The following is a 27,078-nucleotide window of genomic DNA, read 5'->3' on the forward strand; positions in this document are numbered from 1 at the left end:
ACCTAGAGGCTTAGAAAGAACAAGAAGATCGAATACAATAATTCTACATCTAATAAAATATATCTACTACATATAATTATACACTAACTGTACAACGTTTTTGAATCTATTTGATGATTCACGTTAATTCCGTTGCTGCCCTTGACCACCGGTAAGGGCGGCGGCGGAGGCGGCTGCTGCTGAAAGGAGCGATCTATTACCAAGGGCGGAAGAACTCGACGACCGCTGCCGAAAGATGCAAACGACTTGACCGAGCCATCAAACGATTGCTTTTCTTTCAGCCGGCGCAACTGTGCTGCTGACGGATTTTTGGCGGCCGCGTTGTCTTCCGATCTAGGCACGTGTATTTCGCTGATGGGAATTTCCTTCAATGACTCGCAGTCTGCAGTCGTTGTGTTGGGAATGGGAATTACTTGTTTGTCGCCATTTGAATCGAGGTCAAACTAGGGGAGGAAAAAATACGTGGAAGCGCAGCGAAGAAACGAAGACGTGTTCATACTTCAGGCAGCCTCTCTTGCACAAAAGCGAGTTTGGGTTCTTTAGGAAACGAAGGCTTTACATCATCAGGTGCTGGGACAACTTTGTTCTAATAGGGAAAGACACAAGTTACATAACATAATACTATTAGACTGCAAGTGCGCAAAGTAGACCCCCTTTTAGTATGGTATAGTGACCACCTCTCTAATGGTCCCTATAGACATATTTTCACTGTCGCGGCTTAGCACATCTCTAACTGGTATCTACCAACTATAAATTGAAATCTGACCTTTTTGCATCCACTCTTGGCTGCCGGCATTCTGCCTTCTTCTAGATCACTCCATTTGGAGGCGTTCTCCTCTGCCTCCACGATGTACTCGTACGTCGACATGTCTTTTGTCACTATAACGCACGATAAAGGCACGTGCCGCTGTATAAAAGCATGCAGCCCTTACTGAGATATACGTGAAAGAAGAAGAGATGCGAGATGAGTCCAAGAGTGATGAACAAGAGAATGGTGTGCACTATTGCTACGGTCACAAGCGCAGCACCGGGCGCTTCAGCGCCAAACATGTACATTGCTAAAGACAATAATATTTTCACACACATTAGTCATTTGCCATTACTACTGTACCACTGTCAGTTTTTTCTAAATACTTCAAATTGTCCTTATTGGCGAAGTACTGGCTGAAGACGTAGCACGATACGACTAGCATTTGAATAATTGTAAAAATTCCACTGACAAGTGTGGCAATGAAAAACCTAAAAAACAACACGTCAAAAACGTAATTATATATTATCATTATATTGAGCAATACTACACAGTATAATAACTTTTGTTAGGAGTTAACTTAATTAATTAATTAATTAATTGAAATCGTACCGGTAATTTCTACCGCCGACGCAGTTATTGAGCCACTTGCAATGATGATCGAACTCGAAAACGCACTTATTGCACGCGCGACAGTGCTTCGAAGACGCATCTCTACGCAAACGGAAATCCCCGTCGAAGGGAAACGTGGGCGTGGCAGGGTGGGCCTCACACTTCGACGACGCACAGGCAACAATGCTGTTCCTCGACGACGTGCGATCTGACAGATCGATCGAAAACAGCTGTCGGCCGATCGGCACCGAGTTTGCGAACGTTCGCGTCGCCGGGATCGACGGTCGTCGCGACGAGAAGAAAAACGACGTGAACGAGAGCGACGATGCTCGAAATCTTCGCCAAAACGAACAATCGGATCGCTTTTCCTTCTCTAGTTCGAGGACTTACCACGTATTCGAGCGTTCGTAGCGGTTCGGGGACGTAGGGAGAGAGAAGCCCGAAATGGACGACGAGAAAAATAAGGATTATAGACCAGGCGATGCATTGGAACGGGTTGAGAGGAAGCGACCAGCCGTTGTGACGAAGGAAAGAATTGTCGCCTGTGGCTGGAGGCTCGTCGCTGCAGCAACGGACCATCTTTCTGTGTCGAGGTTCGCGGAGAGCGTTCACGGGGCAACGATAGGCGCGCGTTATTGGCTAGCTCCTCCCACGTGACACGCTTCGCTTCGCGCGCTAAGGAGAGCCAGAAAACAGAAACCTGGCTAGTTTGCGACTTCGAAAGCGTGCTAAAGAGCCTGTCGAGGTTCTTTACGGTGCGCGAAGTGATTCTGACCTGCGTACGACGAGTTGAAAGTCGTTCTTCATGTAGAACTCGGCCCCGACGAGCGGCGCGAAAAAGTGCGACGAATCAACGCGGCTCTCGACAGCGATCCCGTCGACATTGTCTCGCTGCGCGACTGCGCGACGCTTTCGGGCGGTCTAGTTAATGATTCCGTGCGTCAGAGAGTCTGGCCGAAACTCCTCGGAGTGAATGCCTACCAAAAAACAAAAAAAACAGGTAGCACTCAGAGATCAATCACCGTATGTCGTCTGCGCATGTCTAAACCAATACACCTATATATTTGTGCATCTATGTGTGTTTATGTGTATGAAATTCATAAAGGTAATTGATTCTCTCCCTTGCTCATTTTCTGTCACTTACTTTGCATTGCACGTGAACTGTTGTGACATCCAACGATTTCTTCGCTTTAGATGCCCAAACTCTTCAAAGCCATCGGGATCACGGTCAGGTCCTTCTCGACGTCCGCCGTTCAGATCGACGTTTTCCGCCGGACACGAAAGCGTCGTTTCGCAGATTCAAACAGTCGCAGCTCACGGAGCTAATCATGCGCGTTCTACATCAAAACAAAAGTCTCTATTACTATCAGGTCAGCAGAAGAAAACATGGGATGGGGTAAAAAACCTTTGTATTTCATTTAGGGCTTCCACGAGCTGAGTGTCCCGTTTCTATTGATATGCGGTCCTGACGTGGCCGTGCAATTGCTAAATCAGCTATGTCATACACATCTTCGGTAGAGAGTACAATAGCCTCAGTCTCACGCCCCTTATCTACTCTATTGAAAGGGGTCTTGAGACTGAGGCTGATAGAGCGCGTTGAACGAGCTAATCTCTTTTATTCAGCGATTTCATGGAGACGTCGATTGCTCAGAGCGATTCTCTCTTGTCATTCTTATATCCAATCATCGCTCGGGAGGACAAACCATTACAGGACTTCTTGCAATTGTAAGACGACCTGTGGAGCATAAAGACGTCTTCCCGCTAAATATTTGGTGCACTGTTGCCAGATCTGAGGTTGGAACCGTTTTCTGTCTCAGCTGGATTCTGACGTGGTTTTCCCACGTTCTAACCAATTGGGGCGCCGTTGTACGTCTCTACGATCTTTTCCTAGCCAGTCACCCGTTGATGCCCGTCTATCTCTCTGCAGCCGTAATAACTAGATAAACCCCCTATTGATCTATATAATAATCTACGGATGAAGGTCGTTTTGCACGTGAGAGACGACGTGGTGAGCGTCAACTGCGAACTGAGCGCCGTTCACGCGGCTCTACGCTGGCCGTCGAGTCTGCCCCTGGAACGCATAATACGTCAAGCGATTCGACTCTTTGCCGCTTATCCGCCAGCATTGATTGCTAGCCGAAATAATCTTCGACTGGAAAACAGGTCTGAGACGCTGCTTCCTTCAATAGGGTTTGCTAATCCTTTTCTGTTTTAGTTTAGGCATACGAAACTACACTAAGACTCTACTACCTCAACTGGTACAATTGAGATCTGATAGGGCGTTGGCAGCGCGTACGAAAAACGGCTATCTACTGCATCATCAATACGTTGATGACGATGATCAAACTCTGTCGAAACAGAATATTCGATACGTTGTTATTTGTGCCGTTGTCGTGACGCTCGTTTACTTTTTATACGCGGCGTTGTAATTCGTACTGGTCTGTGGGCGAAAGGCGCCCCTGAGCGTGCGTAAGCGTTTGACGCAGTTCAGTCGCAACCGGAGAGAGTGCGTGAAATGTTTGTGCGTTCGTGGCGTCGTCGCTATTTAGGGAAACCTAACTGCAAAGAGCGTGGAACGATGCACTTAGTATATACACGGCTCTCGTGACTCGGCGGTGACTGCGGGTGGGTAGCAGGGAAGGAGAGAGAGAACTTTTCGACTGAGGCAAACAGAGATTTACTGACTTGTTTGCGTCGGTTGTCAAGACATTGACGTTTGTGCTTGCGTAACGACCAGCATCTCGCCTTCTGCCTGCTCTCCTATATAAGGTTTTACTGCTCGTAGCGACCGGTTTTATTTACTCTTTCGCTTCCCTCGTCGGACGATGATGATGATGATGATGGTGGAGCGTTCGTTTGTTGTCGCCATTCTGCTCCTGTCGCCAATCGTCTTCGCTCTGGTGCAGCCAACCACTGATCCACAGAGCGGCGAAGTAACTATCGGCTTCTACAACGCATCTGCGTTGCTGGTGAGAACGAAAGGGGGGGGAGAAAATCGGCGGGGAGACGATTTCACCCCTATATTTCCTATAGCTGGAAATGCAGATTGACCGTATTACGCGCGCCGTCGCGACGAGCCTCGACGACTACGGCGAAACGAATGTCACCTGCTGTCGAGTGAACGAAACAGAAACTGAGTCGACTAGCGATCCACCTACCGGTTCGTCGGGTTCCGGGTCGGGTTCGGGAGCGATTCCTCCGACGTCGGCTTACCAGCACGAATTCATCACCGTCAACTACAGCGACTTCGAAGCATTCAGTCGCGGCGCTCAAGTGACGATTCGCGTCTTTCACGACGGCTGCTATCCCACTCTCATATCGTCGGCGGTCGTCGTCGCCGCGCTGACGAACGACGACGGGGAGAGGAATTTCGTCATCAATGATCTGACGGTCGCTTTTGTCGTGGCGGTCAATAATCAATCCGAGTTTCCGACGTGCGAAACGCAGCCCAAGTGCCCTCCACTGTCGTTCGGCTCAGCGGTCGGCGACACGGAATTGCCGCCGACGGACGACGGGTGCTCGGCGCCGATTCGCGCGTCGTTCGGTTTTCCGCTTTTCGGCAAGAGAATCGACACGTTTTACGTGAGAAAAGAACAGAGGAAAAGCGTACATATGTATGCAGCTTTTTTTTCTTTAGGTTTGCGCCAACGGTCTCGTTGCAACCAAGCCGTTTAGTTCGTTCAAACCTCAACGATTTCCCGGCGACGACGATCTGGAGGGCATCGACATTATTGCGCCGTTTTGGGCCGACATCGACCCGCAAACGGACGGCGAGGTTTGGCATCACATGTACACGCGAGGCGAAAACGATCGCGACGACGTCGTACTGGATCAAGTCGACGCGACGCTCGAAAAGAAGAACGTCACTTTTCACACTCTTCATCTTCTCGTGGCAACGTGGAACGAAGTCCGAAATTATCCGTCAGAGCGTGGAGACGAGGTAAAGGAGGGAAAGAGCCTCTTGAAAGGACGAAGTTACTAGTTTTTTTTGTCTGGTAGGAGAACACCTTTCAGTTAGTGCTTGCAACCGACGGCGTCGTTTCCTTCAGTTACGTTATTTATCCTAGCATTGAATGGGCCGGCAGAGTTACACCGGCAACAATAGGTTACTTGTTTCACGACGACACAACCGGCTTGCCCTACGCCTTTTACAATCACCCCCTCTCTGGACACACCGGCATCGAAGACATTGACGAAATCACGGCGGAGGAGGAAGACGACGACGAACACTCCAAAAATCATTGTCGACTCGTCCTGTTCACGTGGCAATCGCTGTCACCGTTAGATCGTGCAGTCAAGGGCTGTGCCGACTGGTACTTCAACGACATCGAAGAGTTCGGCGAAAGCGACGAGCCGCCGATTTGGACGCAAACGACGACAGCGTGTCCGACGACCGAGCAACAAGCGCTTCGCGATTTTCAGTTCATCTCGGCAGTCGAACTCGACGACGATCACCACGACGTGACCTGCTACGAGTCCGTGCCGGTCGTCGATTCGACGACAATCGACGATCTCGTCGTCGAATCGATCTGCTGCTACCGATTGGGAGCACTCGACGATCCCGTCGCCGGCGACGGGTTGTCGTCGTCGTCGCCCTATCATCGTCTCGTCGACGCCGCGCTTTTTGAAAACTTCACCGCTATTCCGCACGAATTGTGCTGCGACGAGGCGCACCTGTGCAATCTGTTTCGCGAGCGTCGACCGGTGCCGAGTCGCTCGTACGCCCCGCAACGTAGGTCGTGGTTTTTCGGCGATCCGCACGTGCGAACTCTCGACGGCGTCCAGTACACGTTCAACGGTCGCGGCGAGTACACTCTCGTGCAAGCGCTGAATAATACGTTCGTGGTGGAGGGTCGCATGAGACCCGTTGCCAATTCGAATGGGACCGCTTTTTCGGCGTTCGCCATGGGTAGTTTCGAGAGCGGAACGTCGCAGAATTTAAACGAGTCGTCGCCGATAACGGGAATTGTTCACGTCGAGCTCGACGGCGGGCGTCTCGCGGTCAAAGGAAGAGAGGGACCGAGTTTCGGGTGGACGGATCTGACGGCTCGATTCGACGCTCTGGACAACGTCAGCGTTCTTCTCTTCAACGGTACGGCGATTCGGAGACTCGACGACAAAACGCTCGTCGCCACTTTCGTCGACGGCGTATCGGTGCGCGTCGAAGCGACGCCGTCGCTTCTGACGGCCGTCTTTGCGCCAATCGACGTGTTCAAGGGAGAAACGCGCGGACTGTTCGGCGTTTGGAACGACGACGCGGACGACGACTTCACGACGCGAAACGGCAGTCAAATACCGCTCAGTTCGACGGATAGAGAAGTTCACTTCGACTTCGGACAGACATGTGAGCGAAAAAATCTTCCTCCGCCCATCAAAAAAACAAATCTTTTTTCTTTGTTTAGGGCAAATTGATGACGAAGACTCCTTGTTCTATTACGACAGTGGAAAGGGTCCGGCCGATTATCGTTTTCCCGATCACACGCCGCCGTTTCCTGACGAATTGGGCTTGAGCAACGTAACAAACGCCGTCTTCTTGTCGACGTGCAACGACAGCTTAGCCTGCTTGTACGACGCCGTCGTTACAAACGACATAAGCCTAGCCAAGCAAACGCTCGAGACGGACAGCCTCAACGTTATCGACAGCGAAATCTTAGCCAACTTGCCACCGACGTTGAACGGCAGCGACACAATTCGAGCCTTTGTCAATCAAACAGTGACGTACTCGTTCACGGCAGTCGATCCGGAAGGCGATTCGATCACCATCCAGCTCGTCAGTCCCGCTAACGGATTACTGACTATACGCCGCGGCAACGTTACTCTCGTTTCTCTTATTTGGACGCCGACGACGACCGAAGCGGTCAACGTTCAGATCGTGGCAACCGATTCGCACGGCGCTTCGCGACTGCTTCAGCCGCGCCTTCTTCTCTGTCCCTGTCGTCTCGATCTCAACGCGACGTGCAACGATCCCGTCGGGGATGACGACGATTTCGAATTGTTGACGTGCACGTGCGGTGCCGGTTGGGACGGCGACGTGTGCGATCGCGATTTGGACGGCTGCGCGTTTACCGGCTGTTTTGTCGGCGTCGATTGCGCGGATTTGCCGCCGCCGTCGACGAGCGGCACGTGCGGTCCGTGTCCCAGCGGAACGGAGGCGTTCGACGGCGATAGCTGCGTTGGTAAGCGTTCCGACAAAATGAGATTTCTTTGATTTTGACGTCACGTTTTTAGATATTGACGAGTGTACGACGGGGACGTCCGGCTGCGAGCAGATATGCACCAACGAATTGTTCAGTTTTACTTGCAGCTGCCGGAGTGGCTACACTCTCAACGCCGACGGCAGAACTTGCTCCGGTGAGGATTTTTCAAGAAAAAAGAATCTTCGTTTTTGTGTTGAACCGGGTTGTCTCATTCTTGTCTCTAGACATCAATGAGTGTGATTTAGCGACTTGTCATCAGACGTGCACCAATTCAATCGGCTCGTTTCAGTGCGGCTGTAACAACGGTTTCGTTCTCAATGTCGACGGGATCAACTGCGAAGGTAAAACCGACGAAGAAAACGTTTAAAAAATGTCATCCACTCTCTGCGCCACAGCCAACGAGTCGTGTCCGTCCCTCGGCGGATGCGCGCAGAATTGCGCTCGCATCGAATCGGCGAACGTGTGCTACTGCAACCGCGGCCACGTCCTCGCCAACGACAATTCCAACTGCAACGGTACGACTAAAGAAACGTTTTTCTCCCAGCGTTGTGAGATAATCTCCAGACGTCGACGAGTGCACGGAGGGCACGGCCGGCTGCGATCACTCGTGCAATAACACCGTCGGTTCGTTTCACTGCCTCTGTCGTTCGGGCTTCGTTTTGAACGCGGACGGGCGCACGTGCGACGACGTGAACGAGTGCATCGACGCCGATTCGCCGCCGTGTTCGACGAACACCGGCAAGTTCTGCGTCAATTCGATCGGCTCGTACTCGTGTCAGTGTCCCGAGCGCACTTACGATGACGGAAGCACGTGCGTGATCGGCACTAGGCCGACGACGACGGCGGAGCCTCCTCCAACGGACGACGAAGGCGGCGCCGATTCGGGATTGTCGACAGCGCAGATTGTTGGAATAGCCGCTGGTTCGGCGGGCGGATTCATCTTCATCGTTGCAATCATCGTCGTCGTCTATATATTGTAAGTCCAAGATCATTTATTTATTTATTTATTTATTTATTTATTTATTGTTCTCGCCTTTTATATAGAGCGAAGAAACCAAACACCAAGGTGCAGCCAATACAGAGCACGAAAATCAGGACGAGTAGCAGCGAGAGTTCGTTGCCGTCGCCGTCGCCCTATCAGCACGGTCACAGCTCTCAGTCAAGAGAAGATCTCATAGCACACGACGTCTGAACTCACTTGATGCTAAGAGACGAACTGAACTTTTAGGGGCGATGTACGGCAGCTATTTCATCTCCCAAGTTTCTTCACTTATTCGTTCTCACTCTCTCTGAATGTATGTGAAATTCGTCTTTATAAGTATTACAGACACCGTAGTAGTACATATCTATCATCCATATGTCTATTTATCAGTTCTGTTTCACAGTCAGGCACTGATTCACGACGTTGAGCAGGTGACCGTTTTCGAGAGCCGCAGCAACGCGCTCTTTATCGGCAAGCTGTTTATTAACAGCTCCTTCCTGAGCATGTGACCCAGGCTCAACGCAAACGTCCACCTACAATAGGGTCTACATTAATTAATTAATTAATTATGTAACGAGCACGTCTAGACACGGATCGAGATTTCAGGACATAAGGGGAATTATTGAAAACAAAACTAATTATTGGGGTAAATATGCCTTTCCTTGAATCGTTCAGGTAGAGCTCTCAGTAGTTGAACTCGTATGGAAAGTCCTATAAGAGTTGCCATGCTGCAATGGGGAATAGTCGGCGTGAATACGACTTTGACGGCGTCGCGATCGTCGTCGACGATCACGTGAGCTTCGCGCACGACGTTGAGCTCTTCGAGCGTCAGCGGGTGCTCGGGATCGTTTATGGACCGTATCAAATGTAAGAGGGAGTCAAGGAGATAAGCTATGGCCTATTTGGGGAACGATGGAGGGGGGCGGATATCGTAGATTTCTCTCGAGTCGAATTTATCCACGATTTCGTCGTTCTCTTCTTCCGGTAGCACTTCTCGCTCTTTCATCTTGTCGAATACGACGGGATTGGCGTTATCGAGTCGCTCCATGAGCTGCTGCAAGCCGGAGACGATGTTCGGTGTTCGATGACTCGCGTGATCAGAACCCGGATGCTTTCACTAAACTCTCTCCTTTTATTGTAAGTTGTAACTTTCGTAAAATCTATCACAAACATGTGAGAACAAGCACTGCTGCATCTAAATCAATTCTTCTTCTTCTACTAGTTCATTGTTTCTTGCTGTATGCCGTGCACATAATTACACTGCTGAAGTGATTCTTGAATTACCATTGACGGCGACTCCATTCGTCCCTTCCCTGGCAACCTTCCCATTGCAATGGTAGTCATTCTCCTTGCCTATCGGCGGCAATTGCACCGTGAGCGACTCGCCCCCGTCGAAGACGTCGTCGGCGGGATCCTCGGCACCCGACTCGCCGGTCGCCGACTGATCGCACGTCGTCACGCTCGTACCCGCATTCGCCAACGAACCGCTCATCAGCGCCGGATTCCAATCGGACAATTGCCGATGCAACTTCTTAAACGCCGGCCTCTCTTCCGGTTCCATACTCCAACAGGCCTTCATGAGATGATAAATCTGCGGTGGACAGTCGTCGGGTAGGCCCAATTGGCGTCCCTTTCGCACGGCATCGACCACTTCCTCGTTCGAGAGACCGTAGTAGGGCTGCATGGCGAACGAGAAGATCTCCCAAAGGACGATTCCAAACGACCACACGTCGCTGAAGACGGTCGACTTTCCGTAGAGAATCGCCTCAGGCGGCATCCAGCGCACGGGCAAGAGAGCCGCTCCGCCGACGCGATAGTAATCCATGCTATAGATGTCCTGACTCATGCCGAAGTCGGCGATTTTGACGACAAGGCCTTCGGCGACGAGACAATTGCGCGTCGCCAAGTCGCGATGAACGTAGCGACGATGAGCGAGATAGCTCATCCCGGCGGCAATCTGAGTTGCAATCTGTATGAGCTGTTCGATGGACAGCGACGGTTTCTGCGTCAGCGTGTCGGACAGCGTGCTACTTTGACTGTGAGCGCCGCCGACCGAGTTGTAGTAATAGCTCTTCCGATGATAATTCCCCGCGTTGTCGAACAAATATTTATTGAGATCGCCGAGCGCCATGTACTCGAAGAGAAGATAGACGGGTCCCATGCTGTCCGTGCTGACGCCGAGAAGACGAACGATGTTCGGATGATTGAAATTGCTCATTAGAAGCGCCTCGCGATAGAAGTCGCGTCGCATCTCGTCGTTCGAGTCGGCTTTGAGCGTCTTGACGGCGACGATCGTCGTCGTCGCGTCGTCGACGAGACCGCAAATTTCGCCTTTGAATACCTTGCCGAAATTTCCCTCGCCGAGATCGGACAAGCGAACGACTTTCTCGACGGATATCTCCGGACAGGCGATCTTTTCCATGTAGAGCGGATTGTTTTCCATCGCCGAACTGTTCGAACGTCCGCGCGACAGGAGACGAACCGGGCCGGCGTTGATGTGGTGGAGTCGTCTCTTCTTGTGTCGTCTTCTCACCTCGAAGAAAACGATCAAACAGACGACGATGATTCCGCCGAGTACGCCGGCAATCGCGGCTATCATTGCGTTGTTCGTCGCCTCTTGCTTCGTTTCGGGGTCGTCTACAGTGCTTGGTTGGGTCGTGGGCACTGGAAAAAGATTCGGAGATTAGTGGACGAGCATTTGTTTCCGCGAGCGCCGCGGCGAACTTACCGCATTCCAAAACATCGCAATAGGCCCATCGCACGTTAGGATTTTTCGTGTAGCACCACGGTTTCTTGCCCCTGTTGCCCGGGTTACGACAGTAGTTCTCGACGAGGTTCGGATAAATGGAAGAAGGCGAGACGAACGGATGAAAATGAGGCGTCGTAGAATTCCAGAAGGCGCACTCGTAACTACCGTTTGCAACGCTGACGTTTCCCACGTAGTTTTCACCGCTTCCGTAATAGCATTCTAAAAACAGAAGGAGTCAAAGGATAAAGAGAGTGACTCATTTGATATGGTACCTGTTTCAGGTGGCAGAGAGGTATGGTTAGCTGTTGTTGTAGGCGCAACGGATGGTGGCGGGGGAAGATCGATGCATTCTGGCTCCGCACCGCCGTTCTTCTCCGGCAGCAGAGCACAGTTGTGCACAATATGCTCAACACCGTCACCAATCTTCTCTTCAATTACCTTTTGCAACAATACGCCCAAGACTTTTCCGCCACACGTATATTGACTCCAGCTTTCGCACGTTTCTCTGCAAAGCCGATGAATCAATGACGCATTCTGAGCTTCGCAAAATGGCATCGTCTGGTAGCAGAGCAAGCTAAGGGCAGGTTTCAGAATCTCGCACGTATCTTCGTCGTTGAGATCGTCGTCCGCTGCCACTTCGATAATTTCCTTGTTCGCATTGAACATGCTAAGGCGGCTTTCGTTGATTGCAACCTTATAGTCTCGGAATCCGAACATGCCTTTACACATGCTCCCCTTCTCCATATCCAGGTCATACGTTTGGCATTCGATTTCCGTACCTTAGAATCAAATTTTCGTCATTCCCCCCTCCCTCCCTTAGAGAAAGGAGAGCATCTTACCGCATTTCGGGATGGTACAATAGGCCCACGACTTTCGGTCCGTCGACGTATAGCACCAAGGTTTCACGCCGCGTCCCTGCGGATTTCGGCAAAAATTCTCCCAACTCATGACCACCGACGAATTGTAGCCGAAGAAAATCTGGTCTTCATCCTTCAAATTTTCGTTATACCACAGCTCACACGTCCTTCCCGACTGCTCAACGCGCACTTTCCCTTCATAGCCTTGTCCGTTACCATAATAGCAATCAGCTGCGGGGGAAAAAAATAGAACGTTATGCGCCAGGCCCTTAGACTGCGCTGGGCGAGTGGGAAGACGAGGAACAGGTGTGCGCTCTAATAGCAAAATTTTCTAGAGTAAGCAACGCGCGGGTGTCTCTAATGCACACGCGAGTGCGTCCTCTCACGGAGGTCGACACCTAGATAAACAAACAAATCCCCCCTTACTCGATTTCCTGTCGTCGATCCCGCCGTCGCTTTTCGTGTCTAGAGAGAGAAAAAAGACGATGCAGGTGCGCCGACCCCAAGGGAGAGCGGAGAGACCCTCACCGTATCGCAAGCATTCCGGCCACTCTCCGCCGTTCGCCGGAGGTAAGTCGTCGCATTGAACGCCGATGGACTCGAGCAACTTCGTTCCACACGCTCCGTCGGCAACGCTTCGACAGTCTTGCTGACACACGGGCCGCGCCACGCCCACGCCTCTTTTACGATACTCAAACGGATGGCATGGTCGGAAAATCATGTCGCACGCCATTCGTTTCGCGACGACGCACTCGTCGTCGAGCCTCGCCAAAACTTCGCCGGCTAACGCCTCTTTCTTATCGTCGTCGGGCTGATCGCCGTTTTCGACGTAGAAATATCCGTGAGTCAGTAAGCCGGCACACTGGGACCCTTTGTAGAGGTGACACGTGAAGTTGGCGTTGCCCGGCGGCGGGGGTTCGGTCGTCGGCGGATCGCGCGGATGCACCGGAACGGCCGTTTCTTCGGACGTTTTCCTCCCCGTGTCATCGTACACGGAAGTGATTTTGAAGGTGTAGCCGAATGAGCTCGGATTTTTGAACGTGAAGACGAACGATCGCGCGCTCGACGGTACAGAGTCGTTGGCCGTCTGCCACTTGATGCTCACACCGCTGCTATAGCGCAAGATGAAACGCGCCGAACGATTCGAAGCGAAGACACCCTTGACGTCCCACGTGAGTTTGATCGCCTTCGCGCTAACCGGCGTCGCGACGAGATTCGTCGCTTTCGGCGGTCCGTCGAGCGAATTGACGCCTGTGGAGCGCGCGAAAACAGAAGCTCATCAATATATCGGTTTTCCATGCCATTGGTCACTTTAGGAAACCCGCCAAGTGGCTTTTGTAAGCGTCGAACCCAAATCGAGCGTAATGGCCTGACGCGAGATCAACGCCATGCGAATGTTAGTACAAACGATCGAGGAATGCGACGCGCCTACATCCCAAAAGGGGATAATCGCGCGTAGACGGACGCGCGATGCGAAAAGCAGCGGGAACGCGGTTCCCGAAGCCGTTTTAGTCTATTCGCTCACCGCCCGATTTGATCGAAACAAGATTGTGTGTGGGCTAAGTCTGCGTGGCTGCGTAATAGGGTCTCGTCGTAAGGCCTCGCGAGGGGAAACGTTTTCGTTCTGCGTGACGAAGCACGTTACGGTTCGCGCTTTTTCCTTTCGGCGCACGTTGGTTTATGCCCGTTATGCCCGACCGGATGAACGCGTGACGCTATGACGTCTCTCTCTCTCCCTTTCTCACCTTCGACGCTTAGAAGAATCACAATAGGCAGTAGACAGGCAAGACCAACACGGGTCGCGTCGACCATTGTTGTCTAGCGAGGGGGACGTAGAGCGACGCACCGTGTGCGGGAGACGAGCGAGCGAGTGAGCTCCCACGCGAGAAGGAAAGTGTCTTATACGGGCGATCGACTAAATGAATCTGTCTAGGTAGGCGTGGTCATACCTTTATGAAAAACGTGGGCGCGTTTCCGCGAGTGATCGCCGCCTTCCGTGAACTGCACCTCTTCTATTTCTATTCTCGTCTCTCGCGCGATTTCCGTCTCTCGCGTATAAATCAAAAGATGTAAAGTGAGGCGATGATTGATGATGAGAATGAACGTTACTTCAGATCGGTACAAAAGCGTCTCAATTAGCGTGCATCGGAGGGGGGAGCATCGAGCGTGATTCAGACGCGAAACTCGTCTGGGATGCATGACCGCTTCCGGTTACTATATAAACACGTTTCAGACGTAAAATAATCGTCACCACGTAGCCGATCTCTGGTGACGAGGCGCGGCGCGCGGCCGCACACGTCGAAATTATTCGCGGATCGAGTCATCGTCGTTGCCATGCCGACGGGACGCTAATTCCGGCGGCGCCGTTTTCGTCGCTTTTAAATATTCACAATTTAAGTAGCGAGTCCAATCGGCTCACGTGCCGTCACGCGCTAATGCGTGACGGTCTCTTTTTGCGATCTTTTTACGTTTGCGTGCCATGAATTGTTCCTGTACTATATTCGGATACGTGAGCGATACCGCGGCGAATCCCTTCAACTGCTCTGTGCAACTGTGGGTCTACGCGATTGGCGTTCTCTTGTGCTTCCTGATCGTTCTCCTCACGATCCTACTCGCCGTCGCGCTTCTCCTCTGCCGCAATCGACCCGGCCGGCCGCCGCCGCCGCCGGGCAGCTCGACTACCGTGACGCCGGCGACGTCACCGGAGCTCGACGAGCGACGAACGCAGACGTCAGGATTCATTGAACGAGTTACGTCGTCTTTTGTACGTCAATTCTAATGAGAAGAGAATGATGTATGTACTGGTGTTTATGTCAGAGAGCAAAGTCACCAGAACCGGAATATCAGCCTCTAGTTCCCACGAATAAACATGAACCATACGGAGCTAACAGACAGGGTAGGGAAGCGAAGGGGACCCGCGCTGCCTACCGGGTAGTAACAGGTTATACCTCCCGCTGTCCTATTAGCAGATTCTACAGACGACTCGGCGAGCGTGTTCCAGCCCGTGCAACGACGACCACCGCGAAGGAGAAAGCGAACACCTGATCCCGATCAGGTATACACGGTGATTCGTCAAGATGAAGGTATGTCGCTCGTTCGCCCAATTGTCGAGGGCCTCGTTCGATTGGAATTTCTAATAGTGGCGCCGAACAGCAACTACACCAAACTAAAACGTAGGACACTCGCCTCATCATCTCCCTCCTATTCGACGTTTAGCGTTTTGTCTGCGAAGGATGCACGTGTCGCAAGCCTGCGACTCATACCGACTACGAGGAATACATTGCCCATCGAACGCGCGAGTGGCCGGACGATAAACAGCAGGGAGCGTTTATCGTTCGAAATCCTCTATCGCAGAGTGAAAACGTCTGTAAAGTGCTTACACTCTACGGATCCCCGACACCAGATATCGAAAAGCGCGTCTGGCACTATAGAGCAAGACGGCAATAGATCGCGCGTACGTCGTCCCTCATAGCTCGACTCTCTTAGGTGTACTATAATTCGGACGATGGCATGGTCTCATTAGGAAGCGATCAGACGCAGACATTCGACGACGTCGAGGATCTGATCGAAACCGGAAGGTTTGCTAACGAGGGAGGGAGGGAAGACCGTCGTTCGATCGAGTTCTCTTGTTTGCGTAGCAAAACGAATGTTGGACTACCCTTTTTGCTTAAACGACGGCTCGTTTGTAACCTGGTGCCGGGATGCTACGCGTGCGGTCACGGCTCAATCAAACGCCGAAATGCAGCCAAGCGGAAGGCGTCAGGGAATAGAGACTTCTTTGATCAATAGTTATAGTGTAGCGGTTCTTGTAGCGGTTGTATGTGTGTACCTATGCGTGGCGATGCAAGAGTGCGTACCTCTAACAGTTGTTATGACTCCGTTGCAATTTGGCTCGGTTGATTGACATCCACTTCTCGATAGGAAACCGCCGGATTGCCTTTGGTCTTTGTTGCTGCTGCTGCTGCTGCTGCTGACTCGTCTGGTATTCGAACGCGGTCAAGATAAATGCCACAACATTTTTACCGCGGTAGTTAGTCACCTTTTATAGTCTCCACAGTATTCCGTTTACTTTTCACTTTGCGGAGCCCAAACCTTTCTAAGAAAAAATGATCAAATTATCAACTGCGTATAATCTCGTGTGTCCGTGTGCCTCGCCTGGATCCTCATGTCTTTCCTGTCGACGATGTTCCGCGTGACCGTGAACAATCGCCTTTGCCTAAAGAGAGCAAGGAAGATATAATAGACGTATACTCGTACGAACCACCAGGCCACTTACTTTTTGAGTGCAAACAATTCTATCAGGTTGCGTAGTCAGTTCGGTCAAGGCTATGTTATTCTTGATAGCCTGTAATACTGCTGCATTATGAATGACTCAAAAGTGCGAGAGATAGGATCACCTGCGAAGCCGTTGATCTGGCATACATTGGCAACTGGCTTTGATAACTGCTGTCAGTAAATTCTCCCACGCCTTGATCCAATCGCCGAACACTTGTGAAAAAATGAAGGGGTCAGTGGCACGTCAGAAGTGACGTTCTACTGCGTACTGTCTATTGGTAAGAAGCGTATACAAAAGTTCAACGAGAGAGACGGCAGCATTGGGTTTGCAATGTATTGTGCCTTCGATGAAATCCTTAGGAATTGGAAACTGGTATTTTTGAATAAACTAGAAACTCAGATCGATTTTTTTTTTGAAAAAGGCGAATGTGCTGCTTACTCTTTCGAGTTGCTGCCAGTTTCCCAATTTTCGTTCGATTGACGTTCCGTTGACGTACGAGTGCATCTGAATGTCTTGAGGAAAGTACCACGAGAATATTTCAGCCACTAGGTAGCCATTGGAAAAGTCCCTGAGCGAGAAAATCGATATTCGCTGTGAAGTTGGCTGCTGCGAGCAAAAAATCGACCTTCTAGGGTTCTTTACGGAATACGTGAGGTCCAAGCTTTGTATCCACTTCAAAACTTCCCTAGCAAATCCGCTCATTTCGTCGTTGCCTGGCACAGGTCTCTAACAAACAACTTCGAAGTTTTCCTATCCGGGAGATCTAGATTCCCGGAGCGGGCGACATGGACGACGACGAAGAGAAGGAAAAGGAGCACTTTCAGAGAGTCTGCAACTCGTTTGCCTACTACAGGTGCAGCAAACAAATCGATCTCTTCGCTCGAACTCGAGCAAAGATGCATCGCTCAGGATCCACACACTAAAGCGCGTCGCTCGCGCTCATCAAAACTACTCTCTCCTACCGTCGTCCCATCAGAAAATCCTACACGACTTCTTACCTCACTTGGAGCGAATTAAAGAAGCGGCCGACGCGAACTACCGCTTTATTCTTCAACTGCTCGTCGCCTCGCGAGGAATGTTCGTCAATTCGGGCATGACGGATGACGTCGTGCCGCCCATCGATCCCGTCACGGGTCGCGTCATCGACGAGAGCGTCCCGCTTGCCTCTGGAGTCGACATGGACAAAGTGACGACGACCGTCAAGCAGTTCTATCGAGACTGGAGCATTGAAGTACAGTAGTAGTTTGCTTCTCCGTTGTTCTATGGAGCGTCAAAAATCACAGTAGTGTATTGCGTGCACCGAACATATATATAATTATATTTATAACGAAATTGGAGAAGTTGTATAGAGGGAGACCATATGTGCGGTGGTACTGTATGCTGCTGTGCTTTTGACGCTCCACCTTACCTGCCAATGTCCAATTCGCTGCTTCCAGGGTGAAGCTGAAAGGGAAATCTGCTATCATCCTATCATAGAAGAATTGCAAATGCGATTGCCGTTGTCCTCGGAGTATGGCTTACTCAAAACCTAGCAATGTAATAGAAAGGCTGATCGTTGCAGGCGTCCTGTGTCGGTTCTCGTACCTGGCTCAGGTCTCGGTAGACTCGCCTTTGAAATAGCAAAATTAGGTACCCAGATAGAAGCAAGTCAATACCAAATTAGACAACTCCTTTTTGTGTGCGTGTGATCAATAAAGGGTATCAATGTCAAGGCAATGAATGGAGTATGTTCATGCTGACGGCGTCACATTTTATGCTGAATCAGTAATAAAGACAAATCGAGAGTGATTCACAATTTTGACCTGTCTTCTCAACTGTTTTAGTGTAAAGGGAACCAACGTTTATACCATACATCCTTGGTTGCATCATTTTTGCAACAATTTGGCAAATGAAGATCAACTCCAGACCGTACGGATACCGGACGTTGATCCTCACTCAATGCCAAAGGGCTCACACTTTTCTATGGCAGCAGGAAGTTTTACCGAAGTCTATACGGAACCCAGTTAGAACGCGGAGCATAGAGTAAATCACGCGTGTGTGGACAAATGATTACTTTCAGATGTATGGGATTGCGTTGCAACTTGTTATTTTATCGACACCGCCGCTAACGTACTGGATTACGTAGAAACTATTTCAAATATTCTAAAACCGGGCGGATACTGGATCAATTTTGGTATGTTAAGATCTTAATTGGGCTATCAGACGCGTGGAAGGTTCTATAACGTTTTCTATACTTCTATAGGACCGCTACTGTATCACTTTGCCGATATGCCCAACGAAAAGTCCGTTGAACTGAGCTATGAGACTATCAAGCGAGCTATGCTCACTCACTATGGATTTCAGCTTATTGTGAGTTTGGCTTCTTTTTGGTTGGCGTTGAACGAGTCGTTTGGGTTTAGAAAGAGGTAACGAATGTGCCGTCAACGTACATACAAAGTCCCAAGTCGATGATGAAGATGACTTATAACTGCGTGTTCTTCGTCGTACAAAAACCTTTTCACGCGAGCTGAATACTGTAGCTTTCGTTCAGTACGGGGAGAGAGAGGGGGGGGGGGGGGGGGGGGGGGAGAGAGATCTAAATACTCTCTTATACGACTGCATTGTTGTAGTGCAGACACTGACACTTTTGGTCACAAATACACTCTTTTCCGCACTCGATACTCATACTTCCTACCTGTTCCTCTCGCTTTACAATTTGTTCATTTCTCTGCGCAAATCGTTGACGGCTCTTCTCAGTCGTCGCTCCTCTTCAGCACTCTCGCACTCACGCAGCCACTGAGAGCACTGGTTCAGCAGCGTATGTCTCTGCAAAGCAAAATGAACTTTGATAGCGTCCTCAAACCCTACGTAGAAAAAAAAACTCAGACCCTCAATACCAGAGCAAGGAACTCCCCTACCCTCAGCAGGACACCTCAGTTGGCCCACCATAGCAAGCCTGACCGTATTCAGCCTTATTGCGGCGTTACATTGACGGCTTCGCGCCTGAGCATTATATGCTTTTCTTATGAATAATAATAAATCATGCATTGGCTCACGTTTCCTTCCGCTGTTCCGCGCATTCCTTCGTAGCCAGGTTCGTTGTACATGGGATCGGAAATGAGAATCATTCCTTGAATAGACACGAGGACCTAAACGTCGTCTCATTGACTAGTCAGTTACTACAAAGACATTGCTATCACCTGAAAAAGGCTCGATTGCTTGGGATCCCACTTTTCCGTTGAGTCGCCTCCGTGCCAAGTTCCAAGCAAACTGAGACAAACCTAAAACGTCAGCAGAAACGTCAGCCTATGACGTAATTTCAATTTTCCGCCTCGCCTTTCCGTCTGCATAGAGATTGGGATTAAATCTCACGGTTCCATTCCCAGTGGTAATTAATTTCACGAGAGGCGGAACGTTGGGATAATTAGACGGATAGTATATATCAAAGGCAAAGCAGCCCAAGCTGTACGGGGTCCCAATAGGACCCGTTATCAGCGCACGAGCCATGTCCATGCGATCTTCATCCTAAAGAGAAGTAATACGTCTAAGGGGAAAAGTCAAACGTCGTCGTCGAACGAATCCTTGCCTGCCGGATCAGAATGGAAGAATCCGGGTGGAGCGGAAGAGACTCAGCGAGTTGACTGAACTCCTTCATCAACGCTCGAACTTTAGGCGATCTCGGGTCCAAGAAACGATTCAAGCTGTGAGAATGAAAAGCGTGTCGATCCTAAAAAAAAAGAAAGAAAATTCGTCGAAAAAAGATTGACGAGTCAAATTTAATTTTCCTCACTTCAAAATCGCACGAATCGTATTTTGCTTCGCGAAGCGCCTCGATGTAAATTCCGGCGAGCACGCCGCGATCGAAGTCGTCGGCTGCCTCCGCCTCCGCTTGCCAATCGCTCTTGTCGAAATCGGCGTCGACGTTGCCGTCGTCGTCGCCGATCATTTCGGTTTGAATGAGCTGAACGCGTAGAACGCACTCTTCGAAGTCGCTTCGCATGTCCTCGCTCCCCAGACCAATTCGTCGCAGAATAGACAGCGTCTTCTGCATCGTCGACTCGGAATAGTCGGGATGAGCGGCGAGCGCTTCGACGAAATCGTACGCGCTCTCGTCTCGACCGGAAAACGATTCGGACGGACTCTGCTTGGCGAGACGAACGGCGATTCCCGTGATCGTACCCAGAAGATTGCGCGGATTGAAGTTGTATCTATAGAGGAAAAATTAAATATGAATATAAATATAAATATAAGCAGTCGCTTGTTTCGGATCCTCACTTCGACATGTCTTTGACTTTGAAGTCGAGCGAACGACTACCGCACAGCGATTCGATGAAGTTGATGATCTAAGGAGAAGGGAATACCGGTTCAGCAAAGCGTGCATGAGTTTTTTTACCGCTGCAGCGGCTCTCAGTGAGAGAGGAGGCTGAGAAAAACATTTTGCCACTTCTTCTGATTGAGTGACTAAATCGAGAAGGCCCAGAGTAGAAGTCGCCTGATAAAAAAATTTTGTTATTGCTAAATAGAGAAGCGCGCGCTTGTTTCACCATTTTCATAAATCCGGAGCCGACGCCCTCTTCGTTTCGAAGGAATTCCGTCTTTTTGTCTCGCTCGTGACGAGGTAACGCCTTCCACGCGTTCTCTGTTCAAACGTGAGGAAAGGGGGCTAGCTAGCGCCACTGGCACACACAACTCCTGTTCCTACCGTCTTCCATCGCCTGTTGCACCTGCTTGACGTTGGCAAGTCGCTGCATGCTATCGTTCAACTGGTAGAGCAAAGTGTCAAAGATCGCACTCAGAAAGGCCTACAATATTTGAGATATCAACAAAGAGATGCGGTCTTTTGACTACTGTGGACTTGCCTGGAATCGAGCAGTGGACGCTTGGGCAAGAATGGACGATCGGCAGTCCTGTCGGAGCCAAAAGTGTTCAATCAGCTTCGTAATATCAGATCTGAAACACAAAATAAAAATACGATTGTTTTAACGTTGCTCCTCTACATGAATGATACTACCTTGATCCGTATTTGTCAAACTCTTCCTTGTCAACGTCGAGTCCTTCGACGACGTCGACGGCAGCGTAGGTGCTCAGAAGCGCCGGTCCCAGATAACTCTGCACAGCCGGACAAGTGTGAACGACCGCCGCCAAATCGTCAGCGACGCCACTAAAAGAAATAAAAAATCTTCTGAGGCGATTTTACGCGACTGCCATTCGAACCTTCCCCATCCCATGGGACCAAGCAAACCCGATCTAAAGATCGTTCGTTATATGACGAAGGAGTTCATTTGTGCATGTGTCACCTCTGCTGTTTGTCTGAGTGATCCACAAATGCTAAAAGCACGCCGACGATTCGACTTTGAGTCAAAGGACTCGGTAAAAGATCGGGTCTCTGAAGGAGCCCGACGCAGCACTCGACAAACGGCACCAAGGAAATCTAAAAATTGTACGACGTTAGACATTCGTCCTCCGTGTCACTTCGAGTACTGTAGTCGATTTGAGTAGATCCGAATTGTGAAAGGCCAAAAACTTGAACCAGGCCGCCATGTCTTTGATGCAGTATTCCGGTATGGAAGAACAGAGATTCTGCTGGGCTTCAACGACATCTTCCTCGCTCATTCCCTCCTACGTAAAACGTACGATGCAACCAAGACTGAAAAGAAACTTAAACAGTTCACCTTTCGGCATGATTCCAATTGCATAAGAAGCCAAACGGACTGGGTGATGTAGAACTTGGAGCAGAGTTCGGCAAAAGTCGAATCGAACAGAAACGTGCCAAAATTAACGACTAGCAACTAACAAAAACGATAAATTTTTGTTCTTTTATCGATTGCTCCCCCTTTCCTACCATAACACGTTTGTGTATTTCTTCCTTTTTAGCGCCGTCCAGGGCCTTTTCAAGTTTAATAAGTTCGCTACGCAAAATTTCAATCGGTGAGCACATGTATCCGTTTAGGATCCGTTTCTCACTGTAGCATCTTTTCGAAATGATTGATTGTGGAATGCAAACCGACGTGCAGTGCGCGCTGAGTCAGGAAAAAGCACTCGGTCAAAAAATTGTGACCTAGGCGAGAGACAGCACGTAAACAAAAGCGAACGCGGCAACGAAACGGTGAGCGTTGCCTTCGACAAAAAATCGCTCGTGCGCTTTGCCAATTCTTTCGTCCAAAGCTAAGAAAAAAAATTGAATTTTTTCGATGACAATAATGCTTGGTTGTCTACCGTGAAGGCAACCCAGAGCCATGCACGTTTCGTTGTCGAAGTCTAGTCGCGCAGTTGGCAGCGAACAGTAGAGAGGATCGATTTTCGCCAATTTGGGCGTCGGCGAAGAGGCGAAAATCGGTTGACAGAATTTGAGCATCACGGCGCAAAAATTCAGCATAAAACCTAAATGAGAAAAACACGATGAAAGTCGAAGTGAACGTCATACTATTAGACAGACCGTCGCACGCCACTGGATGCCTAATTTTTTCGCGACGAAATTTAGCCGCCGTGCGCAATTCGTTCAAAGAGACGACAGACGCAATCCAAGCTAGAACACTTGAAGGAAGAAAAGAAAAGTTCTTTTTTATTTCCTGAAGAAACATGCGTAGAAACTGTACTTGGCTTTATTTGACGTTTTCAATAGTTTCAAAAGAACCGCATGTGTAATTGCTTGACATCTTTGAAAACCAGCTCGGATTTGTTGCTGAGAACGATGTATTGATGTATAAAGTGTTCCCTCATAAAATTCTTCTCTCTTACATCAAGTCTCTCCAGGTCGCTCCTATGGGTTTGGGGAAAGCCTGGAAGGCTCGTGTAGCATTCAGTTGATTTCGGTAAAATCATTATCGAAGCGCCGTCGTGAAATTCGTAAAATTTGGAAATCATTAGCAGGTTGGAGAGTATGCTCTCCCGTTCAAAATACACACCCTTCGAAAAAAAAAGGAAATCAAAAACACAGGGAATAAAATCTGACGACGTCTCACCATATTCTTCTGCGCTGCAATCACTTCTCTTTGGAGTTCTCTTCCAACAGCGTCAAGAATCTCCGGCTAGTTAGTCATTAGTACAGAGAGAACGTGTCAGCTTCAAACTCACCTTGGCTAGCATCGTCTCCAAAGCGCCAAAATACGGGCCGCCTTCTAAAATAACATCGTCCGGCCTTTAGCACAGATACAGAAAATACACCAGCACTGCTACGGAATTCTTCAAGTATACGGTACCTGACTACTGAGCGGATTTTACTCGAAGCATTCCTGACCTAAATACACACGTGTTGACTTTTTTAGAAGACGTTTGCTGACGTTACTCACCAGGTGACAGAAGAGTTTTTCTCCTAACGACGATTCCGTCGCAAGGTCGACAAAACGGGTGAAAAAATCGTGAGGCATTCCTACGCCACCTATCCACCCGGGCGACAGACGAGACAGAAAAGAATACACTGGAGTCTGAAAAGTTGAATTCTAGACAAAAACGGTTTCGAGCGCCTACTACAAATCTCACAGTCGATGAACCGCTCCGAGAAAAGCTGGACCAAAGGTCGTCGTCAGTCGACACTTGACATCCTAGAAAATTATAATAATAAATAATTATTATGTGCGTGGAAATAATTTTGTCTTGCCTTCGAGGATCTGCTCTAGAGCTACTCGGACAAAGACGTCTTTGACTATTGAAGTCAGTTTGTCTACTAGCGGATCCGTTTCTCGTTCGAATGACACTACGTTGTCATAGCACGTCAGGCAGAATAGAATAGGGTCCTAAAGGAGAGAAAAATTGGACAGTCCATATATATCTCAGAGCTTTGCGCGCTTTACCTGCTCTTTGCTTAGACACACTAGAATCAACGTTTGCAATTTCTATGCAAGTCCCACTAAAAGTATAACCAAATGAGCAAGGCAAAGTCTGTACCTGTTTCAGCGTGCTTTCGTCGCTTGGCTGGGGCATCGACGCCGCTCGCAACTCTATAGTATTTCTGACTGCTATCGGCGTTACCATATCAATGGCTTTGATCACCTTCAACGAATAAATTATTTAATTAATCTTAATTCCTTCTTCTCTCTTACCAGTTCATAGCCAAGCGTCTTTTCTAAGAAAAATTTGAGCTTCTCGTCTTCACTCATGTTCTGAACCAAAAGGGGAGGAGACAAGTCAGCATCAGATCTCGCCTCTGCTTTTCTAAAGAACCTGGAAAACGGACGCTGGAGGCTTGGTGGGTTTGGTCGACGACGTTCGTCGTTCTCCTTTTGAAATCGGAGCCGTTGCTTCTGCTAGCGTTTTCGAAACGGGCGAAGTCGTAGTCGGTCTTTTGATCTTCGAAACAGACGTCGGTTTCTCGCCGGGAGACATTGGCTTGCTTTGGTTCTCTGTAGGAGGAATTTCTTTCGAAGGAGCAGCAGCATCGTTGGCCGGCTTGGGAGGCGATTGAAACTTGGCCAATCTCTTTGACAGCACCTTTTCTCGCGCTTCGTCCTCCGAAACGGGATCATTGCCACCTTGAGAATAAACGTCGTCGTCGTCGTGGTGGTTTTTTTCTTCTTTTGGCTTTACAGTACCTTTTGGTTTCTTAGCAACTGATTCCTCAGCCGGAGCTTCCTCGTTCTCTTCCATCGTATTTATATCTCTTTCATCATCCTGACAGCTCTCCTCCTCTTTATTCTTTTTCTTCTTCTTCTTCTTCCTGTCATCTTCGCCGTCTCCATCATTCCCTCCATCATTCCCTCCCTTTCTTCCACCTCCTGCTGCCCCATTTCCTCCCCCTCCGCCGCCGCCACCACCACCACCACCGCTGGGCGGTGGTGAAGAGTACTGATTATTTCCCTGTTGTTTTTGTTGATACTGAGTACTTTGCCCTGAAGAAGAGCTGCTTTCGGAATTTCCACGTGTCCTTCCACTTGGTGGCGACCCCAATACGTCCTATCGCAGTTTACTGTTGGTAACCCGATCCTTGGCCCAAGGGACGCTGAACTTACTTTTCCGGGTACGAACATAGCTCCATTCGATTCGTTCCATGTCGCCTCGACTTTTCCAGGGCCAAGGTGCGAAAAGCTAGGGCGAGTCGCGACGACGGAGAGTCGAACGTTCGAAATCGAGCTGTGACGTCGCAATCAATTCGCGTAGCGACTCCTTTTTGCATTCGCCTTACCAGCGCTCTCCTAACAAACTCTCACGCATGACGCGGCGAGCAAAAGAAGGCGAATGAGACGAAACGACGTACAAGTGCCCGAAGCAGCCAGATTCACTTTCGTGATGTGGCTTTAGCGTGCGCATACATTACTATTTTTATTTATTTATTTATTTATTTATTCATTTATTTGTTAAATCGTTGCTGCTGCTGCTCTCAGCTTTAGAGCTTTTGCCTTTTGAATTGAATCGGGCTAAGCGCATCATTCTGACATCACCTACTCCTAAAGTCATTCATTTTTACATTTGTTCATAAATCTAATTAATCACCTACGTTCTGTCGGCCGGCATGATCTCGTTGAGTACCACATGTACAATGCAGACACCAAGGCAGCAACACCAGTCACAAGAACAACCATCTTCAACTTTGAATAAACATCAGAGTCATCATTCGTCTCATGGCCGTCACTGTTGCTCAAGTCCTAACAAATAAAACATTAGACATCAGCTACCGGTATCTTTCCTAAGCGCGTCTCAATGACGTAAGCTCTCCTCGTCACAGTGTAGCGTAGACCTCCTATTTTAGTAGACACGTTTCTTTAAAACGTACACAAACGTAGTATACTACCTCTGATGATAGATTTAGGATACAAAGAGTGCAAAGGTTCCACTAACCTCAGATGCTGCAACGAGAGCATCAAACTCATCTGGGAATAGACCGCCTTTGCGATCGATATCATACACTTTTGTCCACTCTTTCGCTTTCTGCACGATTTCACTAAATAGAGCACGGCAGTTTTTTGTTCTCTCTGGTCTCTCTTGCCTCCTCGGAGACTGCGAAATGCTCAGCGAGTTCGGAGGCCTCGACGAGTCCATTTCCGTTTGTGTCCGCTTCGCTGAATGTGATACTTGTTTTCACTTTTGCAAAGCCTTCAGATATCTCCGCGAATCCGTCTCGAAACATCTTCTCTGCTTGCTCCAAGATGATCTGAGCTTTTAGGTCGTCTTGAACGGCACAACTTTGAAACAGAATTTTAAAGAGAAGAACGTAAGCAATTGCAGAAAAGCTTGCCATTGCAGAAAGAGAAATGGAAGAAAGAACAGTCGCATGACGTTGCCTTAGTAACGCGCGTTAAAAGAAAAAGTACAATGGGGTTTTTTACCCTGTAGTCCTGTCATGAAAACCGGCTGAGAAAGACAAATCAGTTGCTAAGAAGCATGCCAACATTTTAATGATTTATTTTTGACGCCTACTTGGAGAGATCATCGAATGCCGTAAACGTAATTACGATCGTCGTAACTATCCCACCATCAATGTCGCGAACGACTGCGCTGCGTTTGTATAGGCGACTTCTAGTCGAAAGCGGCAAGTTCACTAGTTACAACTACAGGTAGTTTTAGTCCTACAATGGTGCTTGTTCTTTGCAACGACTAATTCTACAGAGAACACGCAAGGAGGAGAATTCGAGAGGAATTCAAGCGAAACAAGAACGTCAACAATTCCGAGGAGTTAAGTCACCTTCTGAGAAAGGCTGAAAGAAGCCTCGAAACGATCCAGAGACAGGTAAAGCGAAATTTATGA

General features: G+C 49.3%; 10 protein-coding genes across 18 annotated transcripts; 4 read left to right on the plus strand and 6 right to left on the minus strand.

Moving 5' to 3' along the window:
- Nucleotides 1-28: 28 nt before the first annotated feature.
- LOC136185047 (palmitoyltransferase ZDHHC11-like) lies at nucleotides 29-8,691 on the minus strand. Of its 4 annotated transcripts, none has more exons than XM_065972090.1 (13): nucleotides 8,591-8,691; nucleotides 8,355-8,524; nucleotides 4,519-8,302; nucleotides 2,766-4,467; nucleotides 2,505-2,697; nucleotides 1,751-2,337; nucleotides 1,521-1,696; nucleotides 1,361-1,462; nucleotides 1,112-1,239; nucleotides 933-1,058; nucleotides 767-879; nucleotides 500-586; nucleotides 29-443 (listed from the first exon to the last, which is right to left on the minus strand). In XM_065972090.1, exons 6-13 carry the CDS (start codon nucleotides 1,937-1,939, stop codon nucleotides 84-86), a joined length of 1,281 nt encoding a protein of 426 aa, XP_065828162.1. In that variant the 5' UTR covers nucleotides 1,940-2,337; nucleotides 2,505-2,697; nucleotides 2,766-4,467; nucleotides 4,519-8,302; nucleotides 8,355-8,524; nucleotides 8,591-8,691; the 3' UTR covers nucleotides 29-83. The 4 variants fall into 4 exon arrangements, with proteins under 4 accessions (XP_065828162.1, XP_065828163.1, XP_065828161.1 ...); XM_065972091.1 differs by having other exon boundaries at nucleotides 2,766-4,112; nucleotides 4,163-4,467; nucleotides 4,519-8,524; XM_065972089.1 differs by having other exon boundaries at nucleotides 1,751-2,035; nucleotides 2,136-2,337; nucleotides 4,519-8,524.
- LOC136184408 (TBC1 domain family member 20-like) lies at nucleotides 2,138-3,862 on the plus strand (the record flags this gene model as incomplete). The annotated part of the gene is made up of 7 exons (XM_065971297.1): nucleotides 2,138-2,360; nucleotides 2,555-2,730; nucleotides 2,783-2,874; nucleotides 2,984-3,085; nucleotides 3,148-3,289; nucleotides 3,342-3,523; nucleotides 3,576-3,862. Coding segments are annotated over 7 exons (1,131 nt in total), but the record flags the coding sequence as incomplete, so codon positions are not given.
- Nucleotides 4,103-8,906, plus strand: LOC136185023 (mucin-like protein). Its single transcript, XM_065972057.1, has 10 exons — nucleotides 4,103-4,329; nucleotides 4,394-4,942; nucleotides 4,998-5,300; nucleotides 5,360-6,704; nucleotides 6,763-7,536; nucleotides 7,589-7,711; nucleotides 7,782-7,898; nucleotides 7,953-8,072; nucleotides 8,122-8,533; nucleotides 8,602-8,906. Exons 1-10 carry the CDS (start codon nucleotides 4,186-4,188, stop codon nucleotides 8,747-8,749), a joined length of 4,035 nt encoding a protein of 1,344 aa, XP_065828129.1. The 5' UTR covers nucleotides 4,103-4,185; the 3' UTR covers nucleotides 8,750-8,906.
- Nucleotides 8,815-9,632, minus strand: LOC136185062 (cytosolic iron-sulfur assembly component 2B-like). Its single transcript, XM_065972112.1, has 3 exons — nucleotides 9,470-9,632; nucleotides 9,203-9,406; nucleotides 8,815-9,074 (listed from the first exon to the last, which is right to left on the minus strand). Exons 1-3 carry the CDS (start codon nucleotides 9,585-9,587, stop codon nucleotides 8,926-8,928), a joined length of 471 nt encoding a protein of 156 aa, XP_065828184.1. The 5' UTR covers nucleotides 9,588-9,632; the 3' UTR covers nucleotides 8,815-8,925.
- A 19-nt stretch (nucleotides 9,633-9,651) lies between these two features.
- Nucleotides 9,652-14,048, minus strand: LOC136185028 (tyrosine-protein kinase transmembrane receptor Ror2-like). The gene is made up of 7 exons (XM_065972066.1): nucleotides 13,891-14,048; nucleotides 12,674-13,396; nucleotides 12,572-12,610; nucleotides 12,128-12,376; nucleotides 11,561-12,067; nucleotides 11,268-11,507; nucleotides 9,652-11,203 (listed from the first exon to the last, which is right to left on the minus strand). Exons 1-7 carry the CDS (start codon nucleotides 13,955-13,957, stop codon nucleotides 9,795-9,797), a joined length of 3,234 nt encoding a protein of 1,077 aa, XP_065828138.1. The 5' UTR covers nucleotides 13,958-14,048; the 3' UTR covers nucleotides 9,652-9,794.
- Nucleotides 14,049-14,145: 97 nt separating this feature from the next.
- LOC136185053 (uncharacterized) lies at nucleotides 14,146-16,186 on the plus strand. Of its 4 annotated transcripts, none has more exons than XM_065972099.1 (7): nucleotides 14,146-14,355; nucleotides 14,404-14,909; nucleotides 14,963-15,041; nucleotides 15,112-15,318; nucleotides 15,378-15,577; nucleotides 15,632-15,723; nucleotides 15,784-16,186. In XM_065972099.1, exons 2-7 carry the CDS (start codon nucleotides 14,625-14,627, stop codon nucleotides 15,932-15,934), a joined length of 1,014 nt encoding a protein of 337 aa, XP_065828171.1. In that variant the 5' UTR covers nucleotides 14,146-14,355; nucleotides 14,404-14,624; the 3' UTR covers nucleotides 15,935-16,186. The 4 variants fall into 4 exon arrangements, with proteins under 4 accessions (XP_065828171.1, XP_065828172.1, XP_065828173.1 ...); XM_065972101.1 differs by having other exon boundaries at nucleotides 14,161-14,909; nucleotides 15,112-15,228; nucleotides 15,286-15,318; nucleotides 15,784-16,182; XM_065972102.1 differs by having other exon boundaries at nucleotides 14,162-14,909; nucleotides 15,115-15,228; nucleotides 15,286-15,318; nucleotides 15,784-16,181.
- LOC136185058 (spermatogenesis-associated protein 4-like) lies at nucleotides 14,260-17,173 on the minus strand. The gene is made up of 9 exons (XM_065972106.1): nucleotides 17,047-17,173; nucleotides 16,860-16,989; nucleotides 16,690-16,808; nucleotides 16,543-16,633; nucleotides 16,422-16,490; nucleotides 16,301-16,361; nucleotides 16,185-16,241; nucleotides 15,094-16,124; nucleotides 14,260-14,920 (listed from the first exon to the last, which is right to left on the minus strand). The coding sequence occupies exons 1-8, from the start codon at nucleotides 17,121-17,123 to the stop codon at nucleotides 16,015-16,017; spliced, it is 714 nt and encodes a 237-aa protein (XP_065828178.1). The 5' UTR covers nucleotides 17,124-17,173; the 3' UTR covers nucleotides 14,260-14,920; nucleotides 15,094-16,014.
- A 16-nt stretch (nucleotides 17,174-17,189) lies between these two features.
- Nucleotides 17,190-18,960, plus strand: LOC136185049 (carnosine N-methyltransferase-like). The gene is made up of 9 exons (XM_065972093.1): nucleotides 17,190-17,274; nucleotides 17,331-17,652; nucleotides 17,858-17,931; nucleotides 17,983-18,050; nucleotides 18,119-18,185; nucleotides 18,245-18,423; nucleotides 18,481-18,594; nucleotides 18,664-18,770; nucleotides 18,821-18,960. Exons 1-9 carry the CDS (start codon nucleotides 17,207-17,209, stop codon nucleotides 18,929-18,931), a joined length of 1,110 nt encoding a protein of 369 aa, XP_065828165.1. The 5' UTR covers nucleotides 17,190-17,206; the 3' UTR covers nucleotides 18,932-18,960.
- An 85-nt stretch (nucleotides 18,961-19,045) lies between these two features.
- Nucleotides 19,046-25,629, minus strand: LOC136185021 (ubiquitin conjugation factor E4 B-like). Its single transcript, XM_065972056.1, has 37 exons — nucleotides 25,519-25,629; nucleotides 25,346-25,466; nucleotides 24,929-25,289; nucleotides 24,561-24,868; nucleotides 24,440-24,499; nucleotides 24,285-24,389; nucleotides 24,191-24,232; nucleotides 23,998-24,133; nucleotides 23,880-23,941; nucleotides 23,690-23,824; nucleotides 23,600-23,637; nucleotides 23,475-23,538; nucleotides 23,363-23,428; nucleotides 23,139-23,306; nucleotides 22,997-23,082; nucleotides 22,837-22,934; nucleotides 22,617-22,781; nucleotides 22,518-22,565; nucleotides 22,365-22,458; nucleotides 22,243-22,309; nucleotides 22,073-22,189; nucleotides 21,882-22,019; nucleotides 21,698-21,831; nucleotides 21,615-21,647; nucleotides 21,412-21,561; nucleotides 21,260-21,350; nucleotides 21,103-21,202; nucleotides 20,945-21,039; nucleotides 20,794-20,892; nucleotides 20,676-20,743; nucleotides 20,191-20,608; nucleotides 19,987-20,127; nucleotides 19,737-19,925; nucleotides 19,601-19,681; nucleotides 19,457-19,549; nucleotides 19,319-19,403; nucleotides 19,046-19,264 (listed from the first exon to the last, which is right to left on the minus strand). The coding sequence occupies exons 1-37, from the start codon at nucleotides 25,545-25,547 to the stop codon at nucleotides 19,110-19,112; spliced, it is 4,440 nt and encodes a 1,479-aa protein (XP_065828128.1). The 5' UTR covers nucleotides 25,548-25,629; the 3' UTR covers nucleotides 19,046-19,109.
- An 8-nt stretch (nucleotides 25,630-25,637) lies between these two features.
- On the minus strand, nucleotides 25,638-27,055 carry LOC136185061 (uncharacterized). 3 transcript variants are annotated; one of them, XM_065972111.1, is made up of 6 exons: nucleotides 26,904-27,055; nucleotides 26,569-26,846; nucleotides 26,320-26,515; nucleotides 26,172-26,261; nucleotides 25,831-25,978; nucleotides 25,638-25,780 (listed from the first exon to the last, which is right to left on the minus strand). In XM_065972111.1, the coding sequence occupies exons 2-6, from the start codon at nucleotides 26,604-26,606 to the stop codon at nucleotides 25,680-25,682; spliced, it is 573 nt and encodes a 190-aa protein (XP_065828183.1). In that variant the 5' UTR covers nucleotides 26,607-26,846; nucleotides 26,904-27,055; the 3' UTR covers nucleotides 25,638-25,679. The 3 variants fall into 3 exon arrangements, with proteins under 3 accessions (XP_065828183.1, XP_065828182.1, XP_065828181.1); XM_065972110.1 differs by having other exon boundaries at nucleotides 26,569-26,684; nucleotides 26,751-27,055; XM_065972109.1 differs by having other exon boundaries at nucleotides 26,569-27,055.
- Between the last annotated feature and the right edge of the window lie 23 nt (nucleotides 27,056-27,078).

Source organism: Oscarella lobularis, chromosome 3 (assembly GCF_947507565.1).
Source record: "Oscarella lobularis chromosome 3, ooOscLobu1.1, whole genome shotgun sequence".
Lineage (NCBI taxonomy): Eukaryota > Metazoa > Porifera > Homoscleromorpha > Homosclerophorida > Oscarellidae > Oscarella > Oscarella lobularis.